At 46.1% G+C, this 14,303-nt stretch overlaps 1 protein-coding gene across 1 annotated transcript in view; it reads left to right on the top strand.

Moving 5' to 3' along the window:
• The first annotated feature begins 9,067 nt into the window (after positions 1–9,067).
• Positions 9,068–14,303, top strand: part of LOC111844166 (eukaryotic translation initiation factor 3 subunit E-A-like) — a 29,307-nt gene continuing 24,071 nt past the window's right edge. Inside the window, exons 1-4 of the mRNA XM_072716917.1 lie at positions 9,068–9,206; positions 10,329–10,446; positions 11,099–11,216; positions 14,184–14,226. Coding sequence (XP_072573018.1) covers positions 9,117–9,206; positions 10,329–10,446; positions 11,099–11,216; positions 14,184–14,226 — 369 coding nt within the window. The 5' untranslated portion in view covers positions 9,068–9,116. The remainder of the gene's footprint in view (positions 9,207–10,328; positions 10,447–11,098; positions 11,217–14,183; positions 14,227–14,303) is intronic.

The following is a 14,303-nucleotide window of genomic DNA, read 5'->3' as shown; positions in this document are numbered from 1 at the left end:
ACTTAGCTAAACCAGCTAAAAACTTGAATCTGTGTTATTCCCAGTCCATCGAAATGCTAAAAAGATGAATGTATATTCCCTGTTTATAGAATTCACCTGAAACTTGAATAACGTTGAATGATCTCAGTCCCAAATAATTCTAATTAAGTGTAATTTACTTTGGAACAACAGAATCTGATTATAACAGTAAAAAACCATCACTTTAGCCTGAAACACATGTGCTGTTAATGTACAAATAAATATGTCTTCAAGGTAACAGCTCTGTCGTTTAAAACGCCCTGAGGTTAAATGTCCGGGGGGGAAACAAATTATTGTTGAATGTACCCTGAAGGTTTGCTTTTCCCAACTCTGTCAATTACCATATCATCTACCAGCACCCCCAGTGTCTCTGTACAAAGTAGTCATTCACAAGTTCGCAGCAAATGAGGGCTGGGATTTAAGGAATGAGCTGGTTAGTGCAAGAAATATGACAGGCCTGGATGTGGCCGTACACAAAATTATGCTCTGTCTGTAACCCCCCCCCCCAAACCGGAGCATTATATCTGACAGGCCTCATCAACCTTCCCCTCCCCGTTATTATTCCTGCAAGTACGCCTAAAATGACCTCAAACCTGACTCCCAAATGTGGTCTGGGCTGCAACCCTATAACCCCTCTGGAGATGAGGGCCTCTTGGCTTTGCACTACGTAATTTATATTTAAGTTACACCTAGCAGGCTTGAAATGACGCTGGATGTGCGGTTGGGGGGCATTAAGGCGGAGGGGGTTAAAGGTCACACAAAAACAGTCGGATCTTTCTTTACAAATTGAAGGGGAGTCGTGCAGATGGGGGTCGGGTAATTGGGTGTCACCCAGAGTGACAATGAACGGAGATGACAGCATATGTGGTCTTGGTCTGTATCCCTGCTGCTTAGCTACTGGAGGAACTCATGCCCCCTCCCACACACAAACACACACAGTCACACAGCTCCACTACTTCGTCACGTCCAGATCTGCTCAAGTCAGCACCGTGGTGCTGTTACAGGAAGCCATTGCTATTCTCAAGCACGCTGTGCTGTGCCCTGCTTAGTGTAACACTGACATAACGACAATCCCGTAGCTGTGGACAGACAGGGCGTGGACTGTACCCAGCAAGCATAAACTTACGGGGTGCCCATAAAATGCCAAACTGGGGACAGCAGAAGCATGACGATTGCCCGGAACCCAACTTGTTGGGCGTCGTCTCCAGACCCGGAATCACCAGCTTTTATCCTGTGTCAGGGCACCACGTGGCCAAACACCAGAGTTGTGAAACTACATGTTTACTCCGTGCACTCTCCTAGCCAGAAATGTCACGGTGGGGGGGCTATGACCGCCCATTTTGAATAAGAACGAAATAAATTTAGCGTTGCATTCTGAAGCCGGCTGAGAACAATGCAGATAAGCGATCTCACAGTCAACAGCGTCCGACGCTGCAGCTCCGGGACGTGAACCGTTGATTCCTTTTCCTGCTTTCTCTAAAACAAGGTTGCCTTAATTGCGGATATGAGACTTGCCAATGAAGGTTTCAGTTTGCACCGCTGCAAGCTTGCACTGCCTCGTTGCTTTGAGAGGTGATTACGAGTCCCAGGCGGCCGAATTACCTTGTCGCTGGATGGATGACTTCATGTGGGTGACTGTAGCCTGCGATATCCATGGCCCCCCGACCTCCTCATATCCTGGGAGGACAGGGGGCAAGAAGGGGAAATGATGCCATGTCCCAATCTACCCCCCCCCCCCCCCATGTTGTTTTAGCCAAAATTCCAAGAACAACATTAGACTGGAGGCTAGTCCCTGCGTGCCCATAAGCGCTGAGCAGGGACGGAGGGGGTCTGGGCTGCCCCCTCAGCACCCAGCGTGACGGCCGGCCACTCCTCTCGGAGCCCCTTGGCCATGTGCAATGCATTATGTGTGGTGGGGCTGTGTTAAATGGCTGCCGTTCCTTCTCATTAAATTCCATTCAAACAAGAGGCTTAACATCACGGAACACGGGACGAACCTCACGACTCGGGCCCGTTACGTTCACTCTCCAAATAATCACCCAGATCTAAAATAAACGGGAGTTAAGTACACACACTCGCACACGCACACAATCATAAACCACAGGTACCATAGCACTTGGAAGACCCAATAATATTGGGGGTTGCCAGGGCAACCATATTCCCTGTTATTTCTCTTTCCGCTGTCCCCTGCTGAAAATAAAAATGCACTAACTCTAAGGTAGACCATATCTTTTCATTAAGGTACACTGCCTCAGCAAGATTTAATCACTGGTTTTTGTGCGCACTGTAAATTTCCCTCGGCGTGGTAAAGACGTGAGCCATATGTCAGAGCTCCTATATTAAATCTGACAGTCTGAAAATCTTTCTCACTTTCGCAACACCGCAAATGGTTATATTTGTTCACCAGGACCTGATTTTGGTGTCTGTGCACCACCAACTGAGCACGAAAAGCCCAGTATGTGGGGGAGTTATTATAAGCAGCTGAACTTGTTAAAAGTTAAATATATGCAGAACATTGGCAAAGTTGGAGACTTTATATTCTTTGTATTAGTAATTTATGAGGTTTAAGTAGCATGGACAAGTCTCAGATGTTGAAATGTCCTCCCTGATAGAGACCTGCTCACTAGCTGAGATATCTGAGCCTATATGCCCCTCCAGACAGGAAATCCTGTGTGAGCAAAAAAATCTGATCCGATCCAATCTGATCAGTGACCCCCAGTCTGTGGCATGTCTTGACTTCCTTCAGTAGGTTGTCTTGAACAGAAAAGTCCAGGTCATAGTTCAGCTTCTATAACCAATTTCTCCCCTTTGATTCTGAAACACTTGTACAGACTGCCGTGGATGTTACAAAAGGAACACGATAAGTATTACAAATGAGAGGCGGCAATTTACCCTAACTCACCCATCTGGAAATTTTTGGGTGCATTTTTTTCCCTTTGGCTTAAATGAATAATGTGCAGAAACAGGCAGGCACTCCCCATCCTCCCCCAAGCCCACTCTGAATTTAAAGATTTGTTTTATTGGTTCTCTTTTAAACTGTTCCCCTGCTACTTTCCAAATGTGTAGAAATGTAACATAAATACAGGCTAACTCAAATCACTCCCAAATCTAGAAAAAAGCCAAAGAGGGAATTAAAATAAATCACATTTCTCATCCAAAATGAAGGGTTTTTTGGAAGGATTTCCTAGTTTACTTTAACAGGAGGAATATTTTGAAGCTTTTATCATATAAAATGGAATACAATATAAGTAAAGTCAATCTGACAGACATTGTCATTCAGGCAGTTACAGAGGCATTGTTAGAATCAGTTGGAGTAATCAGCCCTTCTGCTCATGGCTGGTAGTGTGACATTTATTTAGTGGGGACATCAGACACAAGGAGGAGAATAAGAGCTCATGGGAGTTTTACTTACACAAAAATGTTGTGAGGGCAGAAGGAAAAATGATTGGATCAGAGAGATAACCAATCAGATTGTATAGGAGGTGTGTCCAAGCAACTAGAGGAGGTGGGGCCAACCAATCAGATGTCTGAATTTTTCTTTCTGCCCTCAGAACATTTTTGTGTAAGTAAAACTCCCACGAGCAGAATAAGAATACAATCAATACACAGAAGAGACTTGACAGTAATCAAAGGAATATTTTTTTCCTCTAATCTTGTGATGTGTTCCCATGTGGCCAAGCACTATAAAAGATTTTAAACTGGCATGATGAGAAAAATTCAGCAAGACAGTTTTATAAACAGGACTTCCTTCTCAGTGAGCTTTGGTTTGTACGCTTAATAATCTATCAATGGTTTGAAGCATTTGTGAGAGTAATTTTATCTAAGAAAGCTGTGAAGCAGCAAGTGAATTAGACCACCAGCCCCCCTCCACCACAAAAATGTTTATATAATAAAAGAAATGAGCCTTTCTTTCCAACAGGCTTCCTCAGATGTGTGCACACCTTGGAGGGTCTCTGAGGTGAGACGGTGTTTACGTGTCACCTTCAGTATACGGCCCTAACATGTGGTGTGCAGATGCCTGCTGTCTATAGGACAAGTTCGGCTCTGTTTCAGGGCTCCGGCAGTGACCGCTGGCTTCAGCCTCGGGTTGGTGATTTGTGTGGGAGTGCGCTGGTAGTGAGGCCATGCATGCCTCAATTCCAATCCATGGAACTCTCGTGAGTTCGGACCTGGCTGGTCGACTTCTTCAGGTCGGATATGAGAACGACGGACTGGCTTTTGTCATAGTTCTCCTGCCCCTCTAGACCGTCTCTACGTCTAGTCGCAAAGTTTGATGGAGAGCTGAGTTTCCCAGAATCCTCGCTAAGTTTGGATTAAGCCTGTCATGTTTACCTGTAACTTCATCACTTTTGTTTTTGCATGCAAGCGCATGTAATGCATCATAGGAACCTTGACAGGGAACAGTAAAAGCAACATAGCCTTACTTTGTAATTGTTAAATAGCCCCTCCTCCCGTTTCAGACAGAGCTATGACGGAGCTTCCTGTATATGGCCATAAAGCTGGCTGGGGAGATGCCTGTTAGCGACCTCTTACAACCCCCCCTGCTTCCTAAAGCGGGCTATCAACCCATTTTAAGGGGCCAAAAATACTTTATTTACGATGGCGAATGCTGGACTGCGTTTTATGAGCTCCCACTCTGTGCCACTTTGTCCATTAGCATGCTTTCGTGATGTTTCTGGTAGTGCCCACTCCATGGTGGGAGGGATCTCCCTCACCCCCCCCCCCCCCCAAGCCACCAACACAACCTCTACACAGTGCAAGTCAACACTTAGCACCAGGAAGCCACTGAGGTGATGAGATCCCCCCCCCCCCCCCCAGATTCCATCTCATGTTATGCCACTTGGCTGGCATCCCTCGTCAGGTAGGGGGCGCTGTGTGGCACTCCTCAGGTCCGTGCTCAACAATAACACCCCTGCAGTCACGGCAGGGTCCGCAGGGCCATGTAACATGTGGCCAGGGCCCGAACGGGTGCCAGGTATGGCAGCTGGTAATGCTGCCCAGTGTGCCCTCTCCCACGGTCTGCCACGGTCTCCCACGGTCTGCCACGTGGAGACTGGCTCAGGGGCCTCACTCATCCTCTTTTCCACTCTTTTCTGTTCCGTGCAAAAAAAAAAAAAAAACATAAACAAAGAGGCTTAGAAAAGAGACAAAGAAAACAAAAAAGAGAACAACTTTGAATATTCTGCCTGGAAGGACCCCGTTGGGCTAATTTATGATTGTAAGGTAATAATCTAAACGTGTTCCTGTGGGGGGGCGCTGTTTTTCATTTGGTCGGTGAATGACCCGGCTGACTTCTTGCTACGCCGTGCAGCGGGGCGCTGTGGTCTGTGGCCGGGGCAATTGGAGCACTTGCACAAGTGGGCCAGATCCCTTGTTTTCCATGCAAATATGCATCACGCTCTCTGTTTTCTTTGCGGGATCCCGAGTATGCGTACAACCCATCACTAGGTGTTTCTGTTTTGCAACAGAATACTTTAATTGTGACGGCTTGTGTGCGGGAAGAGGGAATGGCGTGGGAGATGGGTTGACTGCATCACGTCGCTTACAGCCAGATGGCTGGCTTTCCGGGTGAAATCATAAAGAGAGGGGTCAGATGTGCAGTGTGGCCCCCCCGAGTCTCCAGCCACACTACAGTACGGCATGTGGTACATGTTCACAGGACATTTATTTAAAAATATCGCTATTCGGGGTCACAACCAATTAGAAAAGGCTATGAGGCAAGCACACGAGATGTTTGTGTGCTGCTAAACTATGTTTAAAGTGCCAGTAAAATCGTCACACTGATTTTGTTTCAACCACAGATACCTCAACTGTAACTGGCTGTTCTCTGTAAACAAATGTCCTTCAGCATATCCAGACATGCTTTTATGATGCTTTTGGTGTCGATTCATACAGAAATGCTTCCAGTTCCCTGTGAACAAAGCTTACTTTGAATCAAGGTTATTGCCTTTTCACATTTTACCTTGACTGACCACAGACACATCGGCTGGGAGAGATTCTGACATTTGCGCTTAAATTAGGAGACAACTGGAAACTGTCTGTGTGGGTCAGCATGTATCCACTGCAGAGGGGCTATTCACTGACCAGTGTTTAACCACCATGACGAAACATTTAGCCAACGGCCACTGGAACTAAAACAAATTACTTAACCTCAGTGACTTACAACAGTATAAAATGCTTCATTAGTTTAGTCCAATCCCGCCACTGATGTTGATTCATTGCTGAATGCTTAAAGAAGGTGTCCCTTAATGTGAAACACAGCAAAAGTTTTTTTGCCACAACTGCAGTCTTAAAACTGTGATGAGTCATAGCAGACATGAGTTACATCCAGTCAAAATTACAAAACTACGATTTACAATATACACAATTCAGAAAATGATATTAGATCAAAAGTGAAAACATCAAAGGCAGATGTTTTTTTGCCCTAAAAGCTGTTATGTGTTAAGGACAGCTTACTATGTGGGATTTCGCCCAAACTCAGGGCCTCCCTAATTAAAGATGATTAGCTGGTTGTAATGGGAGAAACCAAGCAATTTAGCATTGAAATTAAACCTGGTAATTCAAGATTCTGTGTCAAATACAATCACAATATTTAATCTACAACGGTAATGTATGCATTGGCTGTTTTGTGTAAGTCATCAGTATGACAGGAGAAAATGGTATTGTATTTTATTTCCGTTATTTATTTTTTTTTGCCATACAATAATATATAAAAGCAAACCCTATTGTATAAAGGGGTATTAAAATGTATGTAATGTACAATACGATGACGCAAACTAACTGCAATTTTATTTTCCAAAAGCAGTGGAAAATCGGTTTCGACCTTTTAAGAAACCTAATAAATCATGATAAATGAACAAACTATAACAAAAGAAAGGCCAAAAAATCCCAAGAAAATCCCCTTCTTAGTCTTTGTGGTCGGTGCCTCTTTCTTCAGCATAACCTCTCCGCTTCCGTCCAGTCGGCTCTTTATAACCTAAACAAAGTCTTGATTGGATGACTGGACAGTGCACTCGTGTATTACATATTACCATCTTTTAAATAAAAATGAATTATTTTTTAAACAAAAAAGATCCACAATCTACTAAATGGAATACATTTGATGTAGGATAAACTAAACTGCTTTACAGTAATAATTCCAAACTTCCTTATATTTAGCCAAGAAAATTTAATGTCAATGTCAATACTGGCGTCCCAGTATCATGAAAGCCAAATGTTTAGATATTCATTTAAAATGCAAAATAAGAAATATTAAGTCAAGGAATGGCCCGTTTATGGTATATCGTTCAACAGAGTGGCGAAATTTGGCACTTAATCTATTTTAAAATTTGGATTCTATGTTTAATTTAAATGAAATGCTGTTTCTTTAGTGCACAAGTCTGAAGACAGCAAGCTTCTCCGGAATCTGGAGCAATCGCGTCGACGCGGCTTCAGAATCCCCCGCTCAGCTATAGGATGACTGCTTCGCTGCTTCATTATAATGCCGACTGTCAAACTTGGCAGCGCACACAGTAAAGTAAGCATGAAATTACAATGGTCGAAATTCTAGCTTTTAAGTTTTCAAGGAAAGAAGGTGGTCAGGTTTCAGTCAACCCTCAGATAATCATTTCTGATAAGGCAAGTGGGGAGACTGTTACACTTCGTATCAATATAAAATCCCTGGGAATATGAATAAACGCCAAGTAAATAAGGCTAAACGTGTTCCGTGATGTTAAAGTGTTCTCTCTCACTCACCCCTTACATTTAAACTGAGCACAGCGGGAGGAATAACAAAAGACTTAAGTCTTGCATGCTGTGCCCGTGTTTTTCTGACCGTGTTTGACCAGCCAGCGCCGGGGGCCGTCGGACATCACCATGGCGAGGCGGCCGCGCCAGTGACTCACTCCTACCTGACAGCTGCACGGGCGGCCTCGATCGGCGGGGACAAAGGGGCGGTTTGTGTGCGCGGACGGGACGCGGCGGCGTGTGCCCAGTCCAACAAGCGGCCAGTGGAACCCGTCAGAAATGGACCATTTGCTGGATGTTATTGGCTCTGGGCTGCTGGGTATGGTCAGCACATGGGCATCTGTCACCAGCAGCACCAGTTTGCAGTCCGTGTTTAGCCTGGTTGTCAGAATGTGAACTACTAAACAGACAATCTGAAAAGACCATGTTATGAAATAATAACTATCTTTATTACTCTTGCCAAGCACCCCCCCCCCGAATTCTCCCTGAACTTTTAATCTTTCTTGTGTTCTTTTTTTATCACTTTGTCTTCAGCCATTACTGTCAGGCTCTGACAGCATTTGAAGAAGGGGTCACGTCTGTGTGAAATTCAGCAGACCCTGGACGCATTCCAGTGTTTTAAAATTATAAATGTTAACTGGGCAAATGGCTCTCTGTATAAATTAAATGTGTCATTGTGTCAACACCACAGTAAAACTGCGGCAGTCCCGAAGACTTTTACAGCGTAACTGCAATTCCTAACGAAGAAGAGAAATTTTCCGTCTCCACGCACGAACATAAGAATAATATAAAGATTTATTAAAACTCTGGTGCACAAGATTGTGATCACTGGGCAGTTATACGGACATAAAAGGAGCTGGCAGTAAATGTTGGATAAAATAAACGTGCACGGATCTGAGCTTCACAATCCGACTTTACTGCGAGCAGAAGGTGCCGCAGGACGCGCGTAGATAGGCTTGCGGGGGTGGGGGGGACTCTGCTGTCAAATTTAACTGTGACTTGCTCCAGTAAAATATCCAGCTGTGGAAACTGGTATAAACTGTCACTTTTGATTAGGAAAAGCAGCAAAAAAGAAACTGAATGAAAATACCCCCCTCCCCCATTTTCTTCACAATGACCTTCCAGTACTGCGAACCGTTTGGTACATGTCAGTTCTTATCTAACAAACCTTAATAATCGAAATAATTCAGTCATTGTTACGGTATTCTCCAGCACACTGGAGACTCCGTTAAATGTGGGGGAAGAACGTAGCGTTCAGACTGGGGGGTCCGGAGCACGTGCACCGACACCGCAGCCGCACGTCGCTGTGTCCGTCTCTGTTCGCCACTAATAAAGTTTCTCGTGTTTGAACCTCCTTCCTTTCGTTCAGCAAGATGGCGGAATACGACCTCACCGCCAAAATCGCCAACTTTTTGGACCGTCACCTCGTTTTCCCTTTGCTGGAATTCCTTTCTGTCAAAGAGGTATCATTTCGTAAATCTCGTTTAACTTCCGGATCCCATTCTCTGGACGTTGAGAGCCGCATTATACGTCCCTAAAGCAATTATAAAAGGCACCGACTAGGCCGCAGCCCTTATTCCCCTCACCGGCGCTGCCTCATTCCATGTCGATAAGCGGCATGTTCGTTTAAAAGCGATTAAAACCATTTAAATCGTAACTATGATTTGACACACATCAGTAACATGACAGCTTTTAATATATGTCTGCACGATTTGCACGTTTATTTAATTGAACGACTGTGTCAGATTGGAGTCTGTAGCTTGTCGCTAAAACGATTACTGTACTAGTCAACTGTACTATATCAAATAGTAAAAGTATGAACGAAAACTTTCAGTGTAGTATTGATTTTAATCCGTTAACTTGCTCTGTCTCGATGCTGAGGGTATCTTTTATTTTAAACGGCGGTTTGATACCGGCGTGCGGGTCTGCGTCTGTCAGTAAATGGTCACTGTTACACTGTAGAAGTGTCTGGGAATAGGTGGCGAGGAAGAAGAGAAATGTTGGTGAAAGCTTCTCGAGTTCACCCTTTACCCAATGCATCTAAAATGTCAGTCTCTGATTTAAACTGATCTTGACAGTTAGCTATTTAATTCTCGGTTCTTTTCCCATGATTTATTTATACTCCCTTCAGTTCCGGCAGAATTTGAATGAGAAACTGGAGAAAGTCTCACCTTCAATAAATTTAATATCTGCGTTTTTTTTTTAAGATTTTCAGAATTTCATAAATGTACCTGTTTCTTCTAGATATTGCAGCACTTGTCCAAGTGGTGAGGGGCATTAGCTCGCGGTAGGTTTAGGATATGGATGGTAAAGAGTGAGATGTTTAAAACACAAAGACTAACCCTCTGCTGGTTCATGACCCAACGCCTTTTTCGTTCCTAAGTTGTAATCTAGAGGAATGCCGCTCAGATCTATTGGAAACCCCAGCGTGTTAATTTCATGGTTTTAAATTCCCAAATACTGAGCAAATGTTTGTCTGGATGTCTGCTTATGAACCAGTAGTCCTTTTGGGATATACCAAATCTCAGACCCTGTTTTCTATGCAAGTGGATATACAACCGGCCAAGTTTTTATTATTCTTTCAGATATACAATGAGAAAGAGCTCCTTCATGGTAAACTGGACCTCCTCAGTGACACCAACATGGTGGACTTTGCCATGGATGTGTACAAAAACCTGTTTCCTGACAAGGAGATTCCAAACTGTGAGTCTGCTTTTTAAACGTGTTATGTTACAATTTGTACTGTATACAGGTCTTCCAGATGGAACCTGGCATTCATCCCCAAAACGCATGACACCCAGAACTTGCTTTTGGCACAAACACTTTGCACAATGTCCTAAACTGCATGCTGAGTCACCCAGATGTCATGTTCACATACTGTTCACTTAAGCTTATCTTACTGTAGAAATGGTTTGGATTTAATTTACAGCTTGGATTCTGTGTTGCGTGTTGTCCCAAAATAGCAGCATTGGATGGCAGCAAGAACATTTCAGTTTCTTGATGAAATGTTTCTTTAAGAATATTGATATTAAAAAAAAAATGCTGTCTGAGCGCAGGGTGTTTAAAAGGCGCGTTTATATGTGGAATATCCTGTGATGTAAACGTCTCATGGTAAATTTGCAGTGTCCTGCAGTTAGTTCTCAGAAATCAGCATTTTCATTTCAGGCTGTTGACATGCACTTTACACTGAATTTCCAATATAAAACTAAATAGTAAAAAACCTGATGCAGCGCTAAAGGGGATAAATGGTTTCCTGAGTCCTTCAAAGTGGTGATTGAGCAAAGGTTCTGGAAAATGTTTAAGCGCCCGGTGGGGGTGTGGTCATTGTGACATGGCTCTGTTTCTCTGCATGCAGCCCTGCGAGAGAAGAGGACCGAAGTTGTGGCTCAGCTGAAGCAGCTTCAGGCAGAGACTGAGCCCATTGTTAAGATGTTTGAGGATCCGGAGACCACCAGGCAGATGCAGTCCACTCGGTATGTGGCGATGCCGACACCCCCACCCCCATCTTCTGTTCAGTGTAGCGGGGCTGAGCTTTAGACTTTTCATCTACAAGATGTGTGTGTTCAGATCCCATGATTCACATTTGCGTAAGGTTCAGGTGAAACATCTCGCTGAGAAGCACTCGCCGACGGCTTTCCCTCGTACGGCTCCCTTGCTTGTTGAATTTGTCTTCATTTACACTCAGCCTTTAGTTGGTTTATGCTGCAACCGGAATTTTTATAAATGTAATTTTGTTTTTGTCAAGATTTTTTTGTTGAATTTAGTCTTTGACTGTTAATTGTCCATTGAGTTGTTAATTATCTGGGGTCTTTGTTCACTGAGAAATTCCTCCCATTTTCCTGTGCCCTTCCTTTGTTTAACTGAAGCCTTTCAGTCAGTGTGTCCCTAGAAACAAAGCAATTTTCATTTTAGGTCATAGCCAGCTTGCAATTGCAGTAATTCATACTGTTTTCTGAAGGATGTATCTATTATTGTGTTGTTTTGCAAGGTTTAATTTTCTGGTGCTTAATCTCCCAGACAATGCTGGGCTTTTTGTGGTTTATAGAAACACTCAAACTTAAAAACCACGATGAAAGCAAACAAGCATTTGACAGCATGATTCATTATCTGGTAACGCCGCCATCATGCTTTAAATCCCTGTTTGTCTTAGACTGCCCTTTCAGTTACAGACATTCACTCCCGCATTCTTCAGTGGATGCCACTTAACCTTTTAGTTGTGACGTGTTGGTGGCCGTTTTGCAGATTGATTGACGGGTGGCTGAGATTATTGGAACATGAACCGGATGTGGTCCCGGGGGGTGACCGATTGACATGGTAACCATGAGGCTCCTAAGGGTGATGGTGCTGGCAGGAATGTCACCCGAGTCTCATCACCCAGCTGGTGACAGTTTGATGGAGCTGGTAACCTCTCTGCTAGGGTGCTGAAAGCCTGAGGTGGCCAGAATCCTGCTGCTTTCAGAAACATTCTAATTGCCACCTGACATAAACCTGCGATCCTGAATACCTCTCATGACTTTGAGTGAATAATTACTTGTGGAAAGCAGTCGAGGTTCGCTGTGTTGGTGGAGGGTTGGCGTCTGGCAGTCAGGACAGCGGAAGTAATCGTGTCTGTCCCTTTGATGCAGTTTTTGTGCTGTGGAGGGAAATGCCAGATGGACATTGTTGAAGCTCCTCTCATTACCATTCAGGCTTTAAATAAATGCTCGCCTATCGGGAGGTGCTTGTGTCAAGATTTAAATGTAAATGAATAAATGGAAATTGGGCTGTAACTCTGGGCGTGCCCTGCAGCGGTGGGCCGTAACTCTGGGCGTGCCCTGCAGCGGTGGGCCGTAACTCTGGGCGTGCCCTGTAGCGGTGGGCCGTAACTCTGGGCGTGCCCTGTAGCGGTGGGCCGTAACTCCGGGCGTGCCCTGTAGCGGTGGGCCGTAACTCCGGGCGTGCCCTGTAGCGGTGGGCCGTAACTCCGGGCGTGCCCTGTAGCGGTGGGCTGTCTTTGGCCGCAACTCTCCCAGCACAGCTTGGTGCCTTTCCTCAAATGATGCGTCTTTCTGAACTTTCTAGCAATTCCTCCTGAGCACGTTATTTGTATTTCATGTGCTCTCTGATAAAGAGGCGGACTGAAAGCTTGTGCTGTTTTAATTGTAGCACTTAGGTTGCACGTCTGGCTTTCGTTACCGGTGTTTTTGATGTCTGAATGTCTCAAAATATAGTGTGTTTGGCTACTGGGGATTTTTTTGCATATAGTGGGGGGGTGTGGGGAGGAGAAAGGGTGGTGTGGATTTTTAAACCCCCCCAAGTCAGAAGGTGGCACAGTGGTATTGAAATGCACTATCAAAGAGAATATATGGGACGTTCCCTTCCTTGTGTCCTGTGAAGGTCTTGTGACAATACAGGAGATAATGACCCTCCCCCCAAATATCATGTTTGTGCACGTTGTCGTCCACGTTCTAGATTGCTGTTTCTAGTTAGATGGTTGGAGATCAACTAACCCCCAAACCCGTTCCCCGATGTCAGCATCTGTCCATAGGGAGGCAGTGTGATGATGCAGATAATGAGTGGATAGTGAAGAGGAGTGGATGTGGAGAGAGGCCCGCGGCCGAGGATGCCGGCCGGCCGGAGAGCGGAGTGGATGTGGAGAGAGGCCCGTGGCCGAGGATGCCGGCCGGCCGGAGAGCGGAGTGGATGTGGAGAGAGGCCCGTGGCCGAGGATGCCGGCCGGCCGGAGAGCGGAGTGGATGTGGAGAGAGGCCCGTGGCCGAGGATGCCGGCCGGCCGGAGAGCGGAGTGGATGTGGGGAGAGGCCCGTGGCCGAGGATGCCGGCCGGTCGGAGAGCGGAGTGGATGTGGGGAGAGGCCCGCGGCCGAGGATGCCGGCCGGCCGGTGAGCGGAGTGAATGTGGAGAGAGGCCCGCGGCCGAGGATGCCGGCCGGCCGGAGAGCGGAGTGGATGTGGAGAGAGGCCCGCGGCCGAGGATGCCGGCCGGCCGGAGAGCGGAGTGGATGTGGAGAGAGGCCCGCGGCCGAGGATGCCGGCCGGCCGGAGAGCGGAGTGGATGTGGAGAGAGGCCCGCGGCCGAGGATGCCGGCCGGCCGGAGAGCGGAGTGGATGTGGAGAGAGGCCCGCGGCCGAGGATGCCGGCCGGCCGGAGAGCGGAGTGGATGTGGAGAGAGGCCCGCGGCCGAGGATGCCGGCCGGCCGGAGAGCGGAGTGGATGTGGGGAGAGGCTGAGGATAGCTTGGTCAGCAAGGATGAGGCCTTTTTGCTGTGGCTACTCAGGCTGGGACTCCTTTGTGAAGTTGAGCGAGATGCTTCACCTGATCTCTCTAACTGGGTACATAAATGGGTGAAGCATTAAGAGCAGGCTAATCCGGTCAGATGAGTGGAGTTCTCTTAATGTCCAGCCTCCCTGTCCTGACCATGTTACCGCCTTGTTTTGCAGGGACGGCCGGATGCTCTTCGACTACTTGGCCGAGAAGCACGGTGTAAGCTTTTGGACACACTCTGGCTCATGCACACAGCCGACTCTTCCTCTGACATTTCTGTGAACCGAGCCTTTGGG

This window comes from Paramormyrops kingsleyae, chromosome 9 (genome assembly GCF_048594095.1).
Source record: "Paramormyrops kingsleyae isolate MSU_618 chromosome 9, PKINGS_0.4, whole genome shotgun sequence".
Classification (NCBI taxonomy): Eukaryota; Metazoa; Chordata; class Actinopteri; order Osteoglossiformes; family Mormyridae; genus Paramormyrops; species Paramormyrops kingsleyae.
Note: the sequence above shows the minus strand (reverse complement) of the source record. Positions and strands in the feature narration are given on the sequence as shown.